This window comes from Talpa occidentalis, unplaced genomic scaffold (assembly GCF_014898055.3).
Source record: "Talpa occidentalis isolate TD23 unplaced genomic scaffold, MPIMG_talOcc4v2.1 talOcc4.3, whole genome shotgun sequence".
Classification (NCBI taxonomy): Eukaryota; Metazoa; Chordata; class Mammalia; order Eulipotyphla; family Talpidae; genus Talpa; species Talpa occidentalis.
Window position 1 is genome coordinate 84,392,316 of NW_023603184.1, and position 24,122 is coordinate 84,416,437.

Below are 24,122 nucleotides of genomic sequence, written 5' to 3' on the forward strand. Positions count from 1 at the left end.
TCCTTCTGGCTCCCCATCCTGCTTCCTTCCTTCCTCAGTCTCCTCTGCAGCTTCTTCTCTCTCTGCTCAGCGCCAACCCTCCCTTGGGTGGGACAGGGAACCTGGAACCTCCCCCTTTCCTGAGGACCACCCTGTTACATACTTTAGCAGTCTTTGGGGGATTTTTAAGAATTATGTTAATTATTTTACTAACAGAGTTCAAGAGCTTGAGTAGTTAACTGGAACTATTAACAATAATATGTATAACAAAGAATATTTTCAATGTCTGCCTCATAGAGGATGATGAATGAGAAATGAATGAATGAGTGAGAGAATGAGTGAAATAGAAAAGAAGGAGTACAGTTGAGCAGAAATAGGAAAAAGTCAGTGATGAGGAGGAGAGAACTATCACAAGGGTCTTTCAGTATCAGCAATTTGGGAGTGGGTTCAGTTTAAATACTTACATTTCCTTATCCACAGGAGACAAGTCAGTATTTTTCTTCCCTAAGAGGCGAATTAATTTTGATGCAAAACCAAAAATTTTCTATTAACAAGGACAATCTTCTTTCATTAATAACTCCTGCATCTTTTTCTGCCTGAATGACTACTGTGTAAAATCTTATTGTGTTCTGTTGCTACAATAATAGACTTCTTTAATAGACATTATTTATGGAGACTTGTTAATGAAGATGGTGCATGTATACACAGGAAGAATTTCTACCTCCATACAGAATTAGAAGGTCACGGATATATTCCTTTGCCCTCAGACTCAGGGTGTAGAAAGCCTTTCTTCCTATAAGTAAGTGTGCTCTTTTGTTAAATGTGCTTGAAAAGTCAGGTTATAGCTTTAGCAGACCCTAATAACTTCACAACAAAACTGTGGTGCTCTTTGAGCTATCAGGAGACATATTGTGTATAGCTCAATGTATTGGGTGATTAGAAATTTAGAGGATAAGTGCATGGATTGTTTTGTTTAACAACATTCTTTATTAAACGGAAAGAAATTAAGATTTAGTAGTTAGCTACTAAGAAATCCATTGTTTTGTAAAAATATAGCCTTAGGGCTTCTGCAAAAGCCATTGTTTTCATGCTGGCTATTTGATTTTTTTTTCCTTTTTCTCTTAAGAGGAAAGAACATCGACTGGTTTTCCCATCCTTTAAGAAATCTGGACAGAGATCACCATGCCTTTCAAACTACACTTTTCTTTAACTTGGGTTATAAATGTCAAAATGGAAACAAATTTTAAGGCTTTTTGACAAAAACTTGGTTAGAATTCTTGGACAGTATGCAAGATAGGAACTAGGATTTAATGTGTGTTGCAACATTCTTTTCAGTCCTGGGTGAGAATCAAGTTTAGGTTAAATGCTTGTCAATGGTAAAGAGTGAGCCATGTTCCTCTCCAGTCACTTTCTGACAGTCATAAGGACAGGTGCCTTAGCCTGTGAGGTGAGGAAGAGAATTGTTTGAAGTGGGAGGCCAATGATTTGTAAGCTATAGTGGGAGGGAGATGAATTCTGGCCTTCTGCCCCCAGAATCCAAAGGGCTTGGGAGAATGAGCACCTTCCAATCGTCTAAAAGGAAGTGGTACTTTCCATGTGAACCTGGCTTCAATCAAAACAAAGCAAGGGAAGGAAGATTTCATGAAAAGCTTATGGGTGTCCTGTACCTTTGACTTTCAGAGAACTTGCTTGGGAAGAGGAACAGGAGAGGAAGAGTGCATTGAAGAATGTAGGTGAAGGCCCCCCCGGTGGCGCAGCGGTTGAGAGCTGGGTTGCGAAGCTGCCTGCAGCCTCTGCAGCGCCGGTTCGATCCCAGGCTGCTCCCTGGCCATCGGAGGAGGGTCCCTCATGGTGCGCAGACCTCTCCTGCCGCCCGCTGCTCCTCTCAGCAGTGTACTTTGGTCCTTCTGCCTGCTCTGCTCCCCGCTTTGGCTCTGGTGAATTATCTCGCCCTCCCGTGCTTCTGACTGTACCCAGTGCTTGTATAAATAAATAAATAAATCTTAAAAAACAAACAAACAAAAAGAATGTAGGTGAGCATGGAAATGGCCAAAGGTGACTAGGATTGATGATATGGAAGAATTAGTAAGCCTCGAGGCCTCAAAAAATATCTTAACACCACGTCTCTAAAACCAAAACATATTGGCTGGCCCAAAACAGCATGTAATGAGCCCTGACAATATGCCTTGATTCATTATTGCAGAATATCTCCAGAGATTTATAGCAGGCAGTGTCCACTTTATAATTGATTATTATATAATTGATTAAAACTAGTACTTCTTTCATTTCTGAAATTTTGGAAATACTCTAAATTAGCAGAGAAAAGATGAATGCACCACTGCAAACACAATGAAGACCACCTTTGTACAGTACTAAGATAACTTGTCAAGATATGGAAGGCATTTGTCCAATAATCTACATTTGATGTGAGCCAAAAAGCCTGAGAAGTGATTGACTAATAACCTAGATATTTGATTTGGTACTGGGTTATTTTGAATACAAGAAAAAAAAAACAGTTTATAATTTAATCTACTTATGACTATCTTATTGTTTCTATGTAAATTTGTTACTTCCATTTTTGGAAAGTTTCTAGGATGACAGTTTCTAGACAAAATAACATGAAAATTCAATATTCTTAAAAACTGAGAAGTGTTTAGTAAAAGACACAAAAGCAAAAATTTCTTCAAACTGCCACTTCCTTCCAAAAAGATTTAAAAAAGAAATAGGCAGACTGTCACTGAATGGTACCCAGTGTTCCATTCCCACCTAGAGAAGTTCTTTGGCTTATCCCCTTATGGCTGTTTGCACTTGAAAATGCTTTCTCGTCAGTTCTCCAGAACCTTCAAATTGATAGAGGAAGCAAACAAGCACACAGTCAACAAGCAGAATAGAGTTAATGCAACATCTTGTAGAAATGTGAATATACTGCTGGGCATAATGGTCACACATCATTTATTCTTCAGGAGCTGAAGCATTTTAGATGCAGTTGACCTTTAAATCAGATTGGGGTAAGATACAAAGGCAGCTTTTCCCTTTAACTCTAGTCTTGCCAATGGGTTGCTAAAAAAGAAATGCCTGTGTTTTTTAAAAAGCATTGATTTTTATGCAAATATATCCTCCATTCACTCTGGGAATATGTGAATATCTATCTGTAGGTTATGGAAATGAATTATCTGTGTGCCTAAGAAGTCTGAAAGAGAAACCTCCAACTAATTCTCTATTATTGACATTTTCTAAACCAACTCTTACTTTTTAGCTGATAAACCTTAAAGTATTAATATAAGAAACATATCTTTTACAAAAGAAAATTTAAGTTGCTGGTTGGACCCTTTTGGAAGCCATTTGAATTGAACAGAGTTCTTTCTTGCAAAGGACAGAAAGCCAACATCAAACCAGCCTGAGCTAAAGGGCTATTTATTGGACTCTCTGCAATAAATACTGAGACATCAAAGGGAAGAGTGAAAAGTTGGCCAAAAGACAAGGGTTGCATATAGCTGGGGTTCTTCTCTCCATCTCTGATCTCTGTATCTCTTGGCCAGCAAGATTGTTTCTTCTTCTGCTTCCACACAGGGAGTATAGCATACACATCTTCCTGAGTTTCACATCCCCCTCAGGCTTCTATGCCAGAAAATTCTGGCTTAAAAAAATAGCAGGGGAGGGCCTCCCTGGTGGCACAAGGGTTAAGACACAACCTATGAAGCAATGCATAGCCACTGCAACACGAGTTCGATATCCGGTCAGCCAGGGAGCAACTCACATGGAACGGCAGACCTCTCCAGGCTCGCCCGCTGCTCCCCTCAGCAGTGTACTTTGGTCAGTCTGCCTGTTCTGCTCCCCACTATGTCTCTGGTGAATCCTCTCACCCCCCACACCTCTGGTCTGTACCCCAGCTCTTGTATGCATGAATAAATAAATCTTAAAAAAAAAATAGCAGGGGAAAGGTGAATGAACCACTTCAAATACAGAAGGAAGAACCCTGATTGAACTGGTTGTATCAAATGGCCAACTCTGGTCCAAACAATAGCAGCCTATGGATGAAACACGTAGAATAGGGTTTTCCCAAAAGCAGTGCACCATGACTGTCTGCAGAAGACCCATTCCATAAGAAAGGGGATGAAAGGCAGTACTAATTCTATATGCCCAATAGAACTGTGTTTTCACTGTTTAAACCCTAAATTTTTGATATGAAATATCTAATGGGTGGGATTCCATCTTTAGAAAAGAAAATTAGGTTGAAGGCCTCCATGGTGGTGCAGAGGTTAAAGTTTCAGCGCTATCAAGCTATCACCACCCACTGCGGCTTGAGTTCTATCCTGGCCAGGGAGCTAACCCACATGGCACAGCAGACCTCTTCTGTCTCACCTGCTGCTCCCCTCAGCAGTGTCCTTCAGTAGATCTGCCTGTTCTGCTCCCCACTCTGTCTCTGGTGAATCCTCTCATCCCCCCTGCACCTCTTGCCTACACCCCAGTTCTTATATTTATAAATAAATAAAAATAAATCTTTAAAAATAAAGAAAATTAGGTTGATAGGTTAATTTCCCTCCTCTGGCACTTTCAGAAATACCCATTTGAATTACTTTGAAGTGAGATTATTTCAAACTCTATATTGTTTATTGGAGTGGACATCTGTGTGATTTTGCTAGCACACAATCCTGTCCTTCAGGTAACATCACCTCAATTTTCCTTTGAGAAACTAATACCTCCCACACCCTAGTCTCAAATCATGTGATGATTTCCATGAAGTTAACCAGCCCTGGAGGAAGACCAAGTAAGTATCCAGTCTTGGCCAACTGACGATCCAAAGATAGGTCTCCCTCCTTTTTTAGGACTTTTCTAAAACCACTGGGAAGGAGACACCCTTCAGTAAAATGCTCCTGAAGCTGCTAGTGGTCACAGTTTGAGAAACCTGACTGAGAATAAAGGCAAAAGAGGAGGCAATGTAGAACTGAGAGTTGAATATTCCTACAACAGTGTAAAAAGCCCAGTCATGTCCAAACTGGAAAATCAAGTGAAAGAATAAAATTCATCCCCATCCTCACTTCCCCTCATTTTGGTTAAACCTGATTGATTTGGCTTTCTGTCCCTTGCACGACCAGTGTGTCCTAAAAAATGGAATTATCTTTAGGAGCAGAATTATATTTCTGCTTAGTTGTTCTTTTGCTCCACTTCCTTATGTCCCAGGTATCATTTGCTGCTAATCACTACAAAACTCTGTGGCATAAAGTAGTAACAATTGTTTTATGCATCTTTCATGGCTTCTATGGGTGAGGAACAGATCTTGGCAAGGTGGTTCTCTTTTGAGTCTCTAAGCAGTTGCAATCAGATACTGGCTGAAGCTGGGAGAGCTGGACGGTGATAGAGACAGAGCTGCTGGGTGCTGGCAGGCCAGTTCTGTCTCCCCATGCAGTCTCCGTAGCTCTGTGCAGGCTGCCTGTGCTTCCACACAGCATAGCTCTCAAAGGCTGCAGCCTGCTGATGTGGCTTCTGAGTGGGTGTTGCCTAGCACCTGTTAAACTGCATTACGGTCTATGACTGAGCCTTAGAAGTCACTTAGTGTCATTCCTACTACACTCTGGTCAGTAAGTTTGATTCAGAAACGAGGGGAGATGTTGACTCTACCTCTAATGCAGACTTGTCAAGAAATTTGCAGACATGTTCTAAAACCAGTGCATCTTATGAGCAATTTCCAAATTGTGAGAAAGATACCAGCTGTGAGAAGGCTATGTATAAATAGAGTTAGTTTTGTGAAGACATGCCAAACTAACTTTTTGGGTCGTTAAGTTACCACCAATCCTGGTCAATGCATTTTGAAAATTAAATCAAGATTTGTCATGATTTTTCAGGCTTCAGAACTCCAGTTTGATCTTACATTAAGCATTTCAAATTTCAATTTAAAAAGCACTGGAAAGTACTTAGATTAGCTTTAGTTCTCTACTTCACAATTATTTATACAATGATTTAGTATTGATGTGTTGTCATTTAGTAATTGGTAGCTTAGTCATTGTAATTTCCAGAAGTAATTAATTGTCTAGCAATGAGTTTAATGAGTGGGAGTATCTTATTTTATGTACTCTATATGAAGTAGCAATTCATAATGTAGGTTGTAGTTCTAACATTTTGCCTCTTGCACTAGTGTAGAAATTCTCTTTTATATTCTCTAGTAGCATGGAGTGAATATCAGAATGCAACTCTTTTTAACTTTCTCCCAAGTGGAGGAAGACTAATAGATCTGGAGCTAATTTTTTTTTTTTCTGTTTCAGAATGTAGCAAGTAGTCCATTGGAATAAAACCAGCAGTGAGTAACTCATGCAAAGGTAATTTAGAGCACAAATTAAATCTGTCAGAATGGTATTAGATTTGCAAAAGCTCATAAATAACAAATGAAAGGTCACAGAGCTGTGAAAATGAGAGTGTACTTCTTCATAAAGCGAGCTGTAGTCAGGGACAGAATCCTCAGTGCATATTCAAATAGCAGCACATAAAATGGAAACGCAACATCTTTTCTAAATGTCTAGAACAGTCCAAAGGCATAGTGGACTCCAGGGAAAAGTATCAACATCCAGGAAAAGATCCTTCATATTATCTGAGCATGCCCAGCATTATCTTTGTGAGGTTTAGAAATGAAAGCTCCATCACTACTGAGGATCTGCTCAGAAAAGACAGCCTCTCAGCAGCACCATATTTCAGTAATGGTTAGGCTAATTGTGAATGCATGTCACTCATCTTTCATTTTTCACTTCCTAGAAAATAGTAATAGACTGAGTTGTGCTTCATGATTTACTGCAGGAATACAAGCAGTTGGTGATATTAATAAGCAGTCTTGCCCATCCTGATTTTCTCATGGAAAAGAGAGATGAGAAATATATCCTTGGCTGCTTCAAAGTTCTTATACTGTGCACAGTGTGCTTATAGTTGTTTTTAGTGCTTGACTTTTATAAGAGAACAAAATCTGTATGTTAAATGTGTGGGCTTCAATAAAATTAAAAGCTTTTGTGTCAAAAGACACCATCAAGAATGTAAAAAGTCTACACAGAGAATGGGAAAAAACATTTGCAAATCATGTATCTGAAAAGAGTCCAAATAGAAGGAACTCTCACCACTCAACAATAACCGTAAAATAACCCAATTTAAAAATGTGCAAAGGATTGGATAGACATTACTCCAAAGAAGATATAGAAATGGCGGTGACACATGAAAAGATGTTTAACATCATTAATCACTTGAGAAATGGAAATCAGAATCATAGTGGGGTACCAATTTACATTCAATAAAAGAGACCTAACTGAAAGGCATTTTTTTTTGTTTTTAAATGAAAATAAGTGTTGGTGAGGATGTAGAGAAATTGAAAGATTGACATTTTGCTAATAGGAGTGTACAATGGTACACGTGTCATGGAAAACTGTTGGGCAATTTCCCTTCCATAAGACCTAGGAATTCCACTTCTAAGTTTATAGCCATGAAAATTAAAAACACATGGCCATAGAAAAACGTGCACATGAATGTTAATAGCAGTACTATTCACAATAGCCAAAAAGTAGAAACCACCCAAATGTCTATCAGTCAAATAATGAATAAACTAACGTGTTATATCCAAGTAGTGAAATATAATTCAACCATAAAAAGAAATGAGGTACTGATTCATGTTACAACATGGATGAGCCTTGAAAACTTTACCCTAAGTCACTTATGTGGAATATAAAGAAACAAAAGAAAGCATCAGATAAATCTACACCAAAACAAACCCTAGAAATCTAACTGTAGAATTGAGGCCACAAGAGGGAGAAAGTGAGGGTTGGGGACCACATTGGGGATAGGGGGCCCAATAGATTATAGTGGAGGAATATGGGTGTCTTGGTGGTGGGTGTGGTGTGGTAACTTACAATTGGAGATAATGTGAACCTATACCCCTTAATCATACAGTTTTTTTTTTTCATTTTTTTATTTTTTAAAGATTTATTTATTTATGCATAGAAGAGCTGGGGTGCAGGCCAGAAGTGGGCATTGAGAGGATTCACCAGAGACAGAGTGGGGAACAGAATAGGCAGATCTCCTGAAATACACTGCTGAGGTGTCCGGAGCATGCGCAGTTGCACAACACGTGCCATCAATTAAGTTTCGCTTTACCGTTTGGCCTTCTGAGAAACCACAGGTTTTTCCTGTTAATCAAATGAGACTGGGAGGTATGATGGGAGGAGCTACCAGGATATAAGAAGAGAACCACGAGAAGGTCAGGGGGTTACTGCGAGAGGAGCAGAGAGAAGGTCAGGGAAGGTAGAAAGACAGGGAAAAGAAAGACATGTAAAAGTAAGAGAAGGTAAAGGAAAAATAAAGAAGCAACCGCTAGCGTCAAGTTGCCTCAAGCCCCTCATTTCAATCCTCAGCCCTTCTCTTTTCCTGCCTATGAATCCCACGGGTCGGGACACTGAGGGGAGCAGTGGGTGAGTCAGGAGAGGTCTGCTGTGCCATGTAGGTAGTTCCCTGGCCAGGTTTGAACTCATGCTACAGAGGCTGAGGATAGCTTTACAGGTTGTGTGAAGCTTGCACCACCAGGGAGGCCCTATACGGTTTCTAAACCAATGTTACTTCAATAAAAATATGATATAATTTAAAAAAACTTGTGTCTTGGGAAATCAATATGGCAAATTGGGCCATGCAACCTAGGTAGAGTGTGTGGTTTTCTGGATATGCAGCCTACACAGCCACACAGGGCTGGTGCTTCAAAGGGCTTCATAGTAGGATCCAATAAAAAATAGTTTTAAATACAATAAAAATAGCAAAATCCTTTGGGGGGAAAAAAGCGATTTAGAGTCTGTAAGGATTAATACACATGACTAGAGACAAAACTTGAGTGTTTTCCTAGATTCCTGTGACAGTTCCCGCCATTCTGTTTCTTGGCCAGTGATCCATCCACACTGTGTTGATTCTCCACACCAACTGTTGAAATGTTGGGGAGTGAACCTTGATCAGTGAGAAACAAGGGACAGGAAGGCACCAGGCAGATACATTTTCTTCCTTGCCTTTCCATGAGCACACTAACATGCTGGCTGGTCTCCCTTGCCATCTTCTACCTCTTTTGCCTTGTTGTGAAGTGGTGATCCTGGAATAACCACAGGGTCGCATTGCTTTATGTTTTCTCTCATTCTCTCCCCTCTCTCACTTCTTTGTCTTGGGTTTTCTCATCCCCAAGATATTGGGATGAGCAAATAAAGTCTTAGCAGCTGTACTCTTTGCCCCATATTCTGCTGTGAAGAACACCTGGGCCACAACACTAAAGGGAGGCCATGTTTGATATACATGGAATACTAGTGTTGACATCAAGTTTCACCTTAAAAAGAACACAGGTTGGCAACTAGTTGATATTTATTTTTTTAAAGATTTATTTATTTTTGCATGCAAGAACTGGGGTACAGGCCAGAGGTGTGGGGGGTGAGAGGATTCACCAGAGACAGAGTGGGGAACAGAACAGGCAGATCGACCGAAATGCACTGCTGAGGGGAGCAGTGGGCAAGACAGGAGAGGTCTGCTGCACCATATGGGTGCTCCCTGGCCAGGGATCAAACTGGTGCTGCAGTGGCTGCAGATAGCTTCATACGTTGCGTCTTAACCCCTTATGCCACCAGGGAGGCCCCACTAGTTGATATTTAAAGGTGAATTATACAAAAAGAAAACTACATAGCTTTATTCGACATCCCTCTCAAACTGAGCCCTGCCACAAATTGTGTGAAAATGGAAAGATTAATGAGGTGCAGCTAGGTTACTGTGGGGTCTTACATATTGGTCCTGCAGGTGCAGCATCCACTGACCAAAGGGATGTACAACAAAGAATACTGCATTCACATAAGATGAGATCATGCTTGACTTTGTCACTCAGCCAGGGAAAGATATCACTGATAATTGTTTTCTTATCACGTTGTTCATTAAGTGCCCAGCATAATGCCTGGCAGTCACATTTACTAAGTGAATGCATGTTTACTTGGAGGACCAAAATATAAACCAAAGATGGCAAGTGAGAATGAAATAGGCATCTTCGGGCTATTACAAGATAATAAGTGCTCTCCTCTATTTTTTGACAATATGTATTTTAAAATGTAATGAGCACACCAATCCATCTGGAATTAATTTTACTGTACCATGCAATGTTTGGTTTCACTGGACCTTATTCACAATTTAATCAAGGTATGTTAATGCTATTTATTATTTTCCTGTTTTATAATTTGGAAATATTGCTTGTATCATGTAAATTGTTGAATCTATTTCTGATTTCCTTAGGTTTTTCCATTTTCTATATTTATTTTAAAACTTCCTATCATTCTGGGGCCTCCCTAGTGACATAGGGGTTAAGTCTCAGCGCTATTAACACAGCAGTCTTTGGAAGAGTGCAGTGTCAACTAGTGTTTAACCCTTTGCACTCCGAACCATTCTGGACATTGGCTACCAGGTACTTGACGCTACTTTGCGGCGGAAACGTGCATTTACAGACCCTCGTATTATTTAGTATAATTTTGGAACCAAGTAACGTATTATAATGATATTGGACTTATATGAATTGGGTGACATCGAGGAATGTATATTTGCAAAAAAAAACAATATTTTATTGTTTATAATTTTGTACAGTATGATAAGTTTTGTAACACTCCCCAATATGCATTGCAGGCTGATTAGTGCATGTTTGACATGTCTGTATAGAGGTCTATCTGGAGCTCATCTTCACTACTACTAGTGTCATGAGACTCATTTGTGGTTGGACACTTTGCCATTGTTCTAATAAAAAATGTGAATAAATGCATGGGTTGAAAATTTCTAATTGTTATTACTAACTGACAAGATGATATTTACCAAAATAGCTTTCACCAAACAATTTATTCACTAAGAAAAGAATCACTTTTCCGATTTTCTCCTCGTTAGATCTATGTGCACTGCTTGAAGCTTCAAACCAAAATGAGCTCAGCTTTGAAAATCTTTTCCTCCAGATGTAGACCTGTTTATTTGTAATTATATATCTCACTGTATAGTGCGCGCTATGTTCGAAAACCGACCTTTCTTCTACAAACTCCCCTTATCGCTCTTTTCAAGTGGCGTCGCGAAGTGCTCGGACTGTCGTGAGCACGCATCTCACGTTCTCGTCTGACACAAAACCTGCTGACATTTCTTGTATATATCTTAGTAATTTTACGATATTTTCATTTAATTTCTTGTGCCATTTCAAGATAAAACTTAAGGGAAACATGCATGTCTCAAAAAGTTGCGTTGAAATAACTCAATTCCCCGTAATCACTAATAAATTGCAATGTCCCCTGAGAGGGGACATCCGAGTGATATGCTAGAATTCCGATGTCCCCTGAGAGGGGACAGCGGAGTGCAAAGGGTTAAAAATGTGGACCCAGGGCCTACCCGGTGGCGCAGCGGTTGAGCGCTGGGTTGCAAGGCTGCCCGCAGCCTCTGCAGAGCCGGTTCGATCCCCGGCTGCTCCCTGGCCACCGGAGGAGGGTCCCACATGGCGCGCAGACCTCTCCTGCCGCCCGCTGCTCCCCTCAGCAGTGTACTTCGTCAGTCTGCCTGCTCTGCTCCCTGCTCTGGCTCTGGTGAATTCTCTCACCCTCCCGTGCTTCTGACTGTACCCAGTGCTTGTATAAATAAATAAATAAATAAATCTTAAAAAAAAAAAAATGTGGACCCAATGGCCAGACTGCCTGGTTTTGTGTCACCTCCTTTACTTATTTGCTGAACTTCAGTTTATTCAAAATGCGATAATAGCACCCACCTTGTAGGATTGTTAGGAGGATAAATTGATACATGTACAGGACTTCAACAGTACCTGTCAATAGTGTTAGTTATGGAGTAAAAAGATATTGAACAATAAAGATAATTTTTGGTTTGGGTGACACCGAATTTACGCATATTTCTTTATCCCCCCAAATCTGAAAATCTGTACAAGTTTGCAAGGGCAACATGACCTGGTGAGGCTGAGCTCTTCTGCCTGGCTTTTGCCATTATCAGGGAAATGCCTCTGAGTTTTGTACCTGACTTATTTATTGTTGCATTCTGGCAACCGTCCCTTGGCCTCCTGGCAAAAATAGCTGAATTTCATTAAAAGTCAATCTCTCTTGATACCATCTCTGCTGAATCTTATGGGAACTGCTACCAATGGAGCATTTGCAACCTGATTGAGAATAGTGTAGATTTGGCTGGAATTTTTTAAATGCTCTAAAATAACCAAAATTTCTTTGTGTACCCTCACTTCCTTTGTGCTCTGAGAACTCTGTTCCTCTCCAGTTCACCCCACCAACATAGGAACTTAGCCAAGTCTCCAAGGGCTTTTAAGTCAGACACTCAGATGCATCTTGCTTCCTATTTCAGGTGCAAGTTCTCTTCAGTCATCCTCAGTCCCCTCTCCCGGGCCCCCTGTATGAGTGACACCTCGGTCTGCCATGGAACCTGGCCCTGCCCTGGCCTGGCTTCTGCTGCTGAGCCTGCTGGCTGATTGTCTGAAAGCTGCTCAGTCCCGAGACTTCACAGTGAAAGACATAATCTACCTCCACCCTTCAAGTAAGACTCTGTTCTCTTTGCTGCGGAAATGTCATTTTATTTCAAGACACGCGTTGAAAAATGGCCAGGACAAGACAACCTTCAATACAGGGGAAATTTTGGTGGGTTAACTGGCAGTGCAGGTGCTACCAAAGATGCTCTATTTTTACTCTCACCTTTTTATGGGAAAGTGGGGTTGATTTTATACATTTTAAGGCAAATTATTAGGCTCATTTTCTCTGTTTCCTACACAATTGCTCTGATTGTGAACACCTTCCCTTTGACTTGTGCCAGCACTCAGTCATTTATCAAAGGGAACCGCCATGTACTAGAAAAAAGGTGTTTGCTAAAGATCATCTTTTATAGGCAAGATATTATCTGGTCTTCCTGTCTGTGCATCTAATTCTCTGTTGCAAAGTAATTGCTTCCTATCTGTTTTGGTTTCCTGTGTTTAAGAATTATCTAGGGCGTGTGTAATATGTAGATGGCCATATCCCTTCCCTAGAGTGTCTGATTGCATATATTTGGAGCTGTACCCATGGTTTTTAACCCTTAGCAAGAATTTTGGGTGCAACTGCTCCCAGTATGCTAAGGATCACACTTTGAGAACACAGAAGTTTCCCATCCTCCTTTCACTACAATCTCTGTATTTATGTCACCTCTTTTATTTTTGTTGAAATCCTTTCTGGGTTGCCCTTGTGGTGGTAAGAACTAACTATGTTTATATTTTTACCTTTAACATTTTGCTAGAGATGTATTACTCTTTTGAGATGTTATATTAGACAAATATTTTTTGAGTGTCTCCTGTGTGTCAAGCCTTGGGACAGCATGGAGACATAAAGGCAAATAAAGCAGTCCTTGTTTTTGAGAACCTTAGAATCTACAAATTGGGTACCATCTCTAATCTACTCCTTGGATACCTCATAGGTAGATTATTTAACACCTGTATACTTTGGTTTAGATAAGTGCTGGTCCGAGGAATACACATGTTGCTTTGTAGCCTTTGGATTTGAAATTAATTCCCTAACTTTGTGAAGATTTAATAAAAGAAAGCATAAAAATCTCTTAGCACTGAGTGTGAGAAAATGTAAAAGTTCAATAAAGGTTTGGGAATCTTTTTAAGTGTTTATTTACACATTTCTAAAATATATGAAATAATACACATTCTGTAGCATTATTTTGTGGACCAGAAACAATATCGAAAAAACTCTTGGTATTTACATAATAGCAATTGGATGGTTGTTGTTTATGATGGTGTTGTAATTGGTTTAGATAGCAAACTGAGGGTGCTAAAAATACTTCACTGGTATTTTAACTCCAAGTATACTTTTGACAAGCAGCAAATAGTTGAACTCATCACTACTGTATGCTCTTACCAGTTTATTCTGGTGCCTACTGATTAATTTGGGGGAAGCTTACCTGGCTGCTTGTTTCTGCATGGATTTGCTTTGATTTAGTAAGATTCATGAAAAGAAGGTGTCTTGTGTTTGCTTATCTCCAGGATTGGAGATTTTATTCTTTTCCCCAAAGAACCATACTTTTCAAAATTAGACTTTGTGAACAAAACCTATATTCTTAGGTTTGATTGTCAGGGTTTTCTTTTTTTTCTTTTTTTTTTTTGGTGGGATCATTTGTCTGCTTTAGTGACAGACTCAGTAGTCACTTGGGAATGAAAAGCAGGCTGACAGCGAACATTCTCTAAGGCTGTGATTGCCCTCACAGGGTGGGGAGGAAAACTGAGGATGGGACCTCAGTGAACATGAGCAAAACAAACATGCATCGACCACTCTTTCCTTAGTGGTGTGGTGGGCCCCTGCCTGGATGGAGGGATCTCTCTTGGGAAAGTCATGCCATTTCAGAATAGACTCTTTGAAGGATGAGCTCTGCCAGATCAGAGCAGGAATCACTTGTGCTCTTTTGAAGTTGAGGAAAGTTCCACGCACGTGACCAGTGTTAATTAAATGAAGCCCTGGCTAGATTAAAAAGCACTCACCATACACAAAGAATCATTGGAATTTTCTGGTAAGATTTTGAGACATGGAGAAGCACAGAGAAGTCACTCCTAAGCTAGATTGCATATAGACCCTTCATAGCGGGTGGGAGCTGAATTGTCTTTCAGTTTCCCTAGCCTATCCTTAGCAAGTACAAGTTCTTGCTGGATTGAAGCTACTGCCAACAGGCCCTACATGGGCAGAACTTTGTTTATTCTGCCCACTTTAAAGCAGAGTTCACTTCGCATTTCTCTGAGCTAGTTCAGAAGTTTTTGGTTTTTTTTGGTTGTTTTCACACTTTCATTTTTTAAATGGTCATGGTCCTCTGCCCTGAGCTGCACCCACTGGACCATATTTCGATGGAGTGATTTTTCTACAAAGATTTCTGTAGAACACACATCATTAAAAATATATGAGGGAAGCATGGATTATTTTGATTTTAAATTATTAAAGAATCACCTTGCTTTTTAGATGGAGGCACAAACATCTTTTTTGGGAGATGGGGGCAGCAAGTGAGCTGGATTCCATTAAAGTTAGATACTGCTCAGAACCTGCCCAAAGAGAAATGCAGTGATGCTGGAGACATGAGAAAACACACACTCTTTTCTCATGACCTGAACAGATCTCAGAGATTATTAATGGGATGAGATTAGAACCCAGGTTGAGAAAGTTGAACCTGCCATGACTAATCTCCTTTGCTTTCTGGTTCCCTAATCTTTGAAGTTTTCTAAGCCTTTAAAGGAAATAAACTTTATGGCTTTCAAACTTGAGGCTCTGCTCCCAGGAATATGCTTTCCTATAATTTGTATGTATGTTTTTATGTTCAAAATGAATGAATTTCTTCCCAGCCCCTGATTAAAGTTCCAAAACCTAATTAAAAGCCTTCAAAAGAGGATTTCGTGTTAAGAGAAATGGAGCTACTTATTTGGTTGTGGATATCATGAGATAGCAGAATTTCATTCATAAGTGGCTTCAACTGTTCTTGGCCTCCATTTCTTTCCTTGTAATAGAAGCTTCTTCTAAGAAAGCCAATTTTCCTCTGGTTGCTTATTCTGAGTCTTTTCTTAATCCTGTGGACCAAAGAGCTAGATCTTTGCAGGGGAGTTGTTTATGTGCAGATAGAGAGCCTGTGAAGTTTTCTCATAATTCTAAATCTTAGGAAATAATGAGATTTTCTAGAAAGGTACCAGGAATTGCATTTCAATCAGAACTATGTTCGTGTTTTAAAATTATATTGACTGTAGAACTGAAGCGGGGATAGGCTGGAGGTGGGGAGAAGGGTGGAGAGAGCAGGACATAGAGGGTGTCCTATGGATGGCAGAGAAGGACTATGGTTGTCTTGATGATGGGTGATTAGTGTTAACATATATCTGATATGATCCTGAACCTCTGAATCCTATACCGTGTTGTAAATCAGTCATTTCAATGAAAAAACAACAATGAAAATAATTATAATAAATAAAAAATACAAAATAAACAGTCAACTATACATTAGAGACATTTTGCAGGGGAGGGGCAGGGAGAGGGATCAGAATAGGGGTGGGAAGAGCACAAGGGACTATGGTAATGGTGCAAGGGTGAATTTGTGATGGGAATTTTATGGGAACTACAACTGAGAGGAGAAAGCATACACTGTACAAAAATGAAGAATGATGTAAAGTATATATAAATAAAAAATAAAAAGGACAACAAAACAAGCTAACAAAATATTATATTAACAATATTTTTTGCTTTGCACGCTGAAAGGAAGATCAGATTATTAACTTTCTAGAAATTTTATATTTGCAGCCAGTTCCAAAAACAATGAATATTAATTTGGCAAGAATATAAACAAAGTTTGGATGCATTATATATTATCAGACATTTCAAAATAAGATTCTCTTCCCACCATAGTTTTGGTAACTGAAGGCCTTTGTCCAGGCGAAAGTTCCAAGAGATGGGAACAAAGATGAAATCTTTTCTGATGCCTTACAAATGAATTATGGTCGGTTGAACTATAGCTGACCATGAGAGTTAATGGGCAGATTATGTTACAGGAAGTAACTAGGCACTTTGTCGTTTTTTCTTTTTCATTACAATCACCTTCTCTTGAGGGACCAAGGACTTATGCCCTGAAATACAGAGTACTAAGCTTATTAACTCTGTGATCAAGAGCCAAATTAGATTCATTCACAGCTGGGGCCACAATTTGAAACTCTACTTGCTCTGTACTGCTTTGAAGTGAAAAAGAAGAAAATAGCATATCTCTTAGGAACTGTTTCCTTCCTTTAAAAAAATCTTCTTTATCAGATGCAGTATCAATTAGCAAGTTACTGAAGATAGTTTTTGTTCATTGTAGACCTTTTGGCTACTTCCAGAGAGAAGAATTTCACCATTTACTTTGTATTGTGCTATAATTAGTCGCTTAAAACTGCTCTCAGGGGGTTGTCGGGCTGAAAAGGGTTTGAGTATTTGCTGGTCAGTAGTAATTTCTGCCAACATGAAAATATAAGTTCTTATATGGCAAATATTAGATTGCCATCATTGGCAAATATTAGATTGCCATCATTGAGAAATCACAGATATGAGCTAGTAGATTTTCAAATAAAGTCACCAAAAATGAGATTATATGTCTAAATTGCTAATGATATGTACTGCTAATCATGTTCAGAGACTTGCAACATAGCATTATTTTGGTTCCATAGCTTTTTTTTTTTTTTTTTAAAGATTTGTTTATTTATTTATACAAGCACCGGGTACAGTCAGAGTGCAGGAGAGTGAGAGAGTTCACCAGAGCCAGAGCAGGGAACAGAACAGACTGACAAAATACACTGCTGAGGGGAGCAGCAGGCCCAGCAGGAAAGGTCTGCGCACTATGTGGGACCCTTGCTGGTGGCCGGGGATTGAACTGGCGCTGCAGAGGCTGCAGGCAGCTTCGCAGCCCAGTGCCCAACCGCTGCGCCACCAGGGGAGGCCCTGGTTCCATAGTGTTTAAGCTCATATTCCTGTCGTTATTTCAATATACTTGGAGTTTTCTCAGAGCCCAGACCTACATACTATAAGAAATGACACAGTCTTTAATATGTCAGTGATAAAATAATTTTGAAGAGTCTATTTTATAATCTATATTTTGGGACACTACAACTTATTAGTGCTGGGTTTTTAATACTTGTGTTTTTGGAGTGGCTGGATCGTCAATCTTCATTCAAATTTCTTAATTTATCTCCTTGATGGGAGAGTTTCCAGGAATAACTAATTCAACATTCCAGCTAAGTTTTGCTGGCTTCAATGACAGACAGATAAAATTGGATACTCTAGTGAATTAATCATGCAAGCTGAAGAGGTACAGCTAGCTTGCACTCATAAACCTTAGCGTCATGATCATTTTTTGAGCAAAACTATTCTTTGACTAATCATTTACATTTTTTTCTTAAAACTCACACTGATAATTCTACTTAAGATTTTACAAGCTATTTCAGATGTATATATTAAATATTTTAAAGTTGATAGTGAAACCATCAAACCATCAGAGTTTATCCAACTGGGACAATTTATTTTTTTATTTTGGCAGTTTTTAATGAAAGTTGTATATAAAACTACTCTATTCCTGCATGTTCTCAATTGTTTTTCCTTGTATTTGTCCTTTTCCTTTCTTACTTGGCAAGATTTAGCTTTGAGCTCTTAGACCTTTTTGAGGTCTTTGCCAGTTTTAGCCTAGTGATACCAACCTTGGTGGGGTGAAGGCTCACCCAAACAGTTGCACTTGTTCAGTGTAGACAATGTCTTTCTTCCTATAAGCCTGGGCTACTCTGCCAGTTTGCTGCCCTTTATAGTGTCTTCAAACAGCCTGAACTTCATCATCTTTCTGAATGGGCATGAATTGGACCTGGTATGTCTGTCTCAGCTATTTGGAAAGAGGGGAAGACATGATCTTCCTATAAATGTGGGACGGTGCATTGAAATGCCTTTTACAATTCTTGCTCAGGTCAGAATTCATGATGGGATTGAACTTCATTTTGACCACTGGGGTTTCAGCGATGTCCACAAAAGGAAAGAGCTAGGATAATTTTCTAAGATAATTTTGTGCGTTTTTTTTTTTTCCAGAATGGTATTTATAAAAAATAAGCATCCATAAGGATATTGCATGGTTTTGAAATTTAACAAACTGTTTCAAATTCTTTAGGCATGTACTCAACTTAATAGTTCAACTCAAATGTAACCCACCTATTTAGATGGTAGGATATGAGGGATATTAAAATTATGTGTGTGTGTTTACAAAATAATTCACTTCTGCTGATTATCTTATATGATAGAGTGAGCATTTTTCCCTATATAGAAATGTTCTCATTGGAAATGAACTGGTTGGATGACTGTCTAAGCTGTTTCTCATTCCTCATTTTCTAAGATGGTCCATGCACTGCTTTCATTCTGTTTATGAATTTGAATCACCAACTATTTGGAGGAATAGAACTATCAGTGGCCCCATAGAAAGGTCCAGTTACCTACATTTTTTCAGACAGTATGACTTTTGATCATGTTAAGTTATTGGATATTATCAGAGTCAGCTCTGTGAAATATTGCAAGCAAGTTGCAAGGATGGGCCGATACTCTAGGCAAGGTGAAAATCAAAGTTATATCTGGCCCATAATTCTGGCCTTAAGCTGCTGCCTCCTCCTTCATTTATTTTTGATAACATACTTAATTGGTTCCATGTGGGCAAAGCAATTTACCCTGAGATGATTATTTCCGCCAGTGGGATATGCAGGCTCAGCCATCTGTGAGGGAGAACAGTTGGCTCCTACAGATGAAGTGTTGGAGTGTTTGCAGCTTTCAAAGAGGCCAGGTAATTTTACAAATTAAAAAAAAAAAACACAACACGGACAAGTCCTGTTTATGAAGGCAAAACTCTAAGTGGCAAAGCAAGCACATTATTAGAATGAAGCAAAACATGAAAACACCAGGTCAAAAGGATGGCGAACAGCCTGGCCTGACTCCTTGTGGATCTTCACCCTTAAGTGCCTGCAAGACCCTAGTTGTGCTGGGCTCTCTCTAGAGCATGACTCTCATGGGATATCTGCTGGCCTGCGTGTACATGCAAGGCAAAGAATATGGGCACCTACAGGACGGTCTCTTCAGGAAGTAAGATGTAGCCTCCAGGCTGGGGAGCAGGGCGTCCCTCTGCTGGAAGTAGGAACCTGCAATGCAGCCACAACCCCACATGCCCTCAGCATGCTGACCTACAGACTCCGGATATGGTTTGAGAGGCCCTGTAGGAGTGTCGCCTAAGTCCTGGCAACTTCCATTTCCTTCATTTAATTTCTAAAATTTGTCATTTAAAAAATGCTATATAAATGGAATCCTCTGTGTGTGTGTGTGTGTGTGTGTGTGTGTGTATAGCATCATAGGATTGACTTTTTTCCACACAGCTTAATTCTCTGGAAATTCATCTCGGTCATCGAATGCATAATAGTTCATTTTTTTTGAATTGTTCATTTTTATTGCTGTCTAACATTCCATAGTATGGCTGCACCAATTTTTCTGACCATTCACCCATTGAAGGAACTCTCTGTTGTGTCCAGTTTTTTGGCTAGTATGAAAAAATTTGCAGCAAACATTTGTGTACAGGTTTTTGTGTGAATATAAACTTTCCATTTCTCAGAATAAAGGCCCACGAGAGCAATTGCTGAATCATATGGTAGTTACATATTTAGTTTTTTAAGAAACTGTCAGGCAGTATTGAGAACTCTTTTTAGAAAATTAAAATGTCTAACTTTCTGATGCACAATTCTGTTCAGTTTAAAAAATTAATCTTTTCTCTTGATCCTTTTTATAGCCACACCGTACCCTGGTGGATTTAAATGTTTCACCTGCGAAAAGGCAGCAGACAATTATGAATGCAACCGATGGGCTCCCGACATCTACTGTCCTCGAGGTAAGCTCTCAGTAAGCTGACTGGGGTCCTCACAGCTGTCTGTGAGTTAACAGCTCTGTTGACTTTGATGCATGGATAGAAAGGGGCATGCTTGCAATCTCAATCACCACTTTTTTCTAAGGCTGTTAGTAGATTTTTTTTTTTAAGATTTATTTTTATTTATCTATACAAGCACTGGGTACAGTCAGAAGCGCAGGAGAGTGAGAGAATTCACCAGAGCCAGAACGGGGAGCAGAGCAGGCAGAAGGACCGAAGTACACTTCTAAGGGGAGCAGCGGGCGGCAGGAGAGGTTTACGCGCCACGTGGGACCCTCCTCCGGTGGCCGGGGAGCAGCCAGGGATAGAACCGGTGCTGCAGAGGCTGCGGGCAGCTTCACAACCCAGCGCTCGCTCAACCGCTGCACCACCAGGGAGGCCCTGTTAGTAGATCTTTTATACCACACCAATAATATATCATCAAAGACTCTCAGAAACACAGAGTGATTCATAGGATTACCCCCTTTCTGATGAAACGTCATTGAAGGACCAAAGGAGGTAAGTGATAGTTCTCATCCCCAAACTCAGCCAAAACAAACACAGTCCAAGAAGTGAACAACCAGCCTCTTTGCTACTTTTTGAAGCCAAAGTCACTGCATAGTAACTTCCTCTATGTAAAGTATGAGTCAATGTTCATCTAAAGATTCCATTTATTACATATCTTGCCAGAGGCTTTTATCCTGACTTGAAACTGACTTCTATGCTAGCATGAAAGCTAGAATTCTAAATGTCATCTTTGCACAAATAAAAACTGAGCTTTTTAAATATTCAGTTCTCTCTGAAGGATGAGTTGAAAATCCAGCTAAAGCATAAAACTTTGAACCAAAAGCCCATTTCAAAATGAAGAGATGCTTTATATTCATATAACTTTCATACTATTGACTAAAAAAGGGTTATAATTGGCTATGAAGTCACTGATAATTAGCTGTTTGATATTTGGAAGAAAGTCGATTCGTTTGATGGGGATATGATGAAGATAGGACATTTTATTCACAAATGTTTGAGTGGTTCGACAGGCTTTACTGCTTTACTGCTTTACTAATCCAGTTGTTAAAATGAGTGAACTTGCCAACACCAAATCTATTATTTTTAGACATAATGCAAGAGCTCTCCTACTCACCATGAAAGGCCCTCTTTCTCATGGAAGCTTGGACTTTGGGAGGTCAAGGGAACTGCAATTAAGAGACAGTTGTCAGCAACCAAAGCCAGTACTACATAACCCATGAGTCTTTGGATGTCTTCAAAATCACTGGAGCCTGTGCTGTAGGCCAGTTCCCAAACTTCTTTGTAGTCATTATTCCTTGGGAGGCTTATTAAGACACAGATTTCTCCCCTCCCCTCTTTCTGAGTCTCTGGTTCATTTGGTGTGAGGTGGGGCCTGAGACTCCCAGGTGCTGCAGGTGCTGGTAATTTGGAAATCACACATTAAGGAGTCCAGTCCATTGAGCAGCTTCTCTGAGCTAGGGGCCCTGCATAGATGTGTTTTAATATTCCCAGTGATTCTAATCAACAGTCAGTGGTGCTCCTCTCCCCACTTATTAACTTTAAGGTGGAGATGCTAGTAGGTCCTAAAAAATTACAGAGAAGAGAAAAAATGTGGAGATGCTGTAGAATGGCTTCCCCACACCGAGATACTCAGTCATTCAGGTGATCTCAGGTAAGCCTCTCACATTGCTGCAGTCATGAGTTCATTTCTGAATGAGCTGGTGTTCTCTAACAATATCACTGCAGAGTGAACATTTGCAATAGATCGGGTGAAACCACTTGTCAGTGTGGCACATTGAAATCACAGGATAGAGTTTCAAAACAGTGATGTCAGAATCCATTCCCAGAGATTCATATTTAAACAGTATGGGGTGGGGCCTCCCCAGTGGCGCAGCGGTTGAGCGCTCGGTTGCGAAGCTGCCCGCGGCCTCTGCGGCGCCAGTTCGATCCCCGGCTGCTCCCCGGCCACCAGAGGAGGGTCCCACATGGTGCGCAGACCCCCCCTGCCGCCCGCTGCTCCCCTCAGCAGTGTACTTCGGTCCTTCTGCCTGCTCTGCTCCCCACTCTGGCTCTGGTGAATTCTCTCACCCTCCCGCGCTTCTGACTGTACCCAGTACATGTATAAACAAAACAAACAAACAAATAAATAAATAAATAAAAACATGCCTCTATAAAAAAAAATAAATAAATAAATAAAATAAACAGTATGGGGTGGGCTTCCTTTACCCTCCCTGGCAAGGTTCCATGGGCTGTGAGTCCCACTTTATTTCTGTTCCTTTTCTCCTCAATAAACTTTTTTCTTTCTCTAAACAAACAAACAAACAAACAAATAAATAAACAGTATGGGGTACAGCTGAACATAAGGCTTTCCAAGCGCTCCCCAGGTAGTTCTAATATGCAGCAAAATTTGAGAAACACTGTAAACTAACTCTGGACAAGAACAGGATGATTTGCATATATAGCCAATAACCTTTGGACTGGTTCCCACTGGGAAAAAGCTGGTAGATTCATGTTTGAGACTTTGCCATAGTCGGAGGTTTATACAGCAAATGGCCTTCTGCTGTTGGTGTGGAGCTTGCAGAGCTGATGCAGAGGGAGGGACTGTGAACGGTGGTCTCAGGCACCTGGCCTTGTTTCATAGATGTCTAGCCCAAGTCTGAGGGTGTACAGGTATGTCTCTGTCACTAAGGAAAAACAAGTGACAGAAGTCCACTTGAATTCCTCTCAAAATAAGAGGACGTTCCATGGGCCTCCCTGGTGGCGCAGGCAGTTGAGCTCAGTGCTGTGAAGCTGTCTGCAGCCTCTGCAGTGCCAGTTCAATCCCGGGTGGCTGGCAAGCATCCCACATGGCATGGCAAACCTCTCCTGTCTCGCCCACTGCTCCCCTCAGCAGTGCATTTCATCAGTCTGCCTGTTCTGTTCCCTGCTCTGTCTCCGGTGAATCCTCTCACCCTCCTGCGCATCTGGTCAGTAACCCAGCTCTTGCATAAATAAATAAATCTTAAAAAAAAAAAAAAAAGAGGGCATTCCATTAGGATGCTCTCTTTTGAGGACAAACTCTATCCTTCCAAAGTATAGATGCCTAAGGTATCACAGGTCTTCACACAACTACTTCTTTGCCCTTTCATTTCTTCCCACTTTAATTCTTTGTCTTTAGATTTCTAGGGCTAGATGGAAAGGCATGTCCTAAGGTTCATGACACAGAACTAACTCTCCCGGCTCAGCAAGGGAGAGGAGGGATCAGGCCATAGACGTTAGGAATCTGGTTTTTCCTTTCAAGGAGCACTCAGGTTTGCCAGGGAGATAAGATCTCAACATATCAAATGTGGAAAATAGCAGGAAAAAGCCAAGTGCTGAGGGAAACACAGCAATAATGCTAGGGGAATTTAAAGGATTCCCAGCTGTGGCCAGAGAAGAGGGGAGAAACCTCAACTAGGTATGGCAACAGGTTGTGTTGGAGAAGAGAGGAGTCAGTTATTTTTGTTGGGCCTTGAAGATTGGAAAGAAATGGGGACTAAGCCTGTAACTTGGGAAGAGATGAAGCCACTCTCAGCCTCTTTCTTGGTTACTCTGTCCTCTGGGTTTTCTCCAGATTTTTCTTAAAATGACAGTAATGCCTTTATTATTAGATTAAAATAGAAAATGTGCCTAATTAGGGCCTCCCCGGTGGTGCAGCGGGTTGACCTCAGCATTAT

The 24,122-nt window shown here is 40.3% G+C and overlaps 1 protein-coding gene and 1 pseudogene across 2 annotated transcripts in view; one reads left to right on the plus strand and one right to left on the minus strand.

The window, feature by feature from the left end:
* Positions 1-24,122, plus strand: part of LYPD6 (LY6/PLAUR domain containing 6) — a 113,809-nt gene that overhangs the window by 79,216 nt on the left and 10,471 nt on the right. The window contains exons 1-3 of one of the 2 annotated variants that reach the window (XM_037523316.2): positions 6,254-6,293; positions 12,337-12,525; positions 20,308-20,406. In XM_037523316.2, the coding sequence (XP_037379213.1) occupies positions 12,408-12,525; positions 20,308-20,406 (217 nt within the window). In that variant the 5' untranslated portion in view covers positions 6,254-6,293; positions 12,337-12,407. Of the gene's footprint in view, positions 1-6,253; positions 6,294-12,336; positions 12,526-20,307; positions 20,407-24,122 lie in introns of those variants that run through there. The other variant, XM_037523315.2, reaches the window with a different exon arrangement.
* Positions 16,892-18,489, minus strand: LOC119254140 (60S ribosomal protein L26-like; annotated as a pseudogene).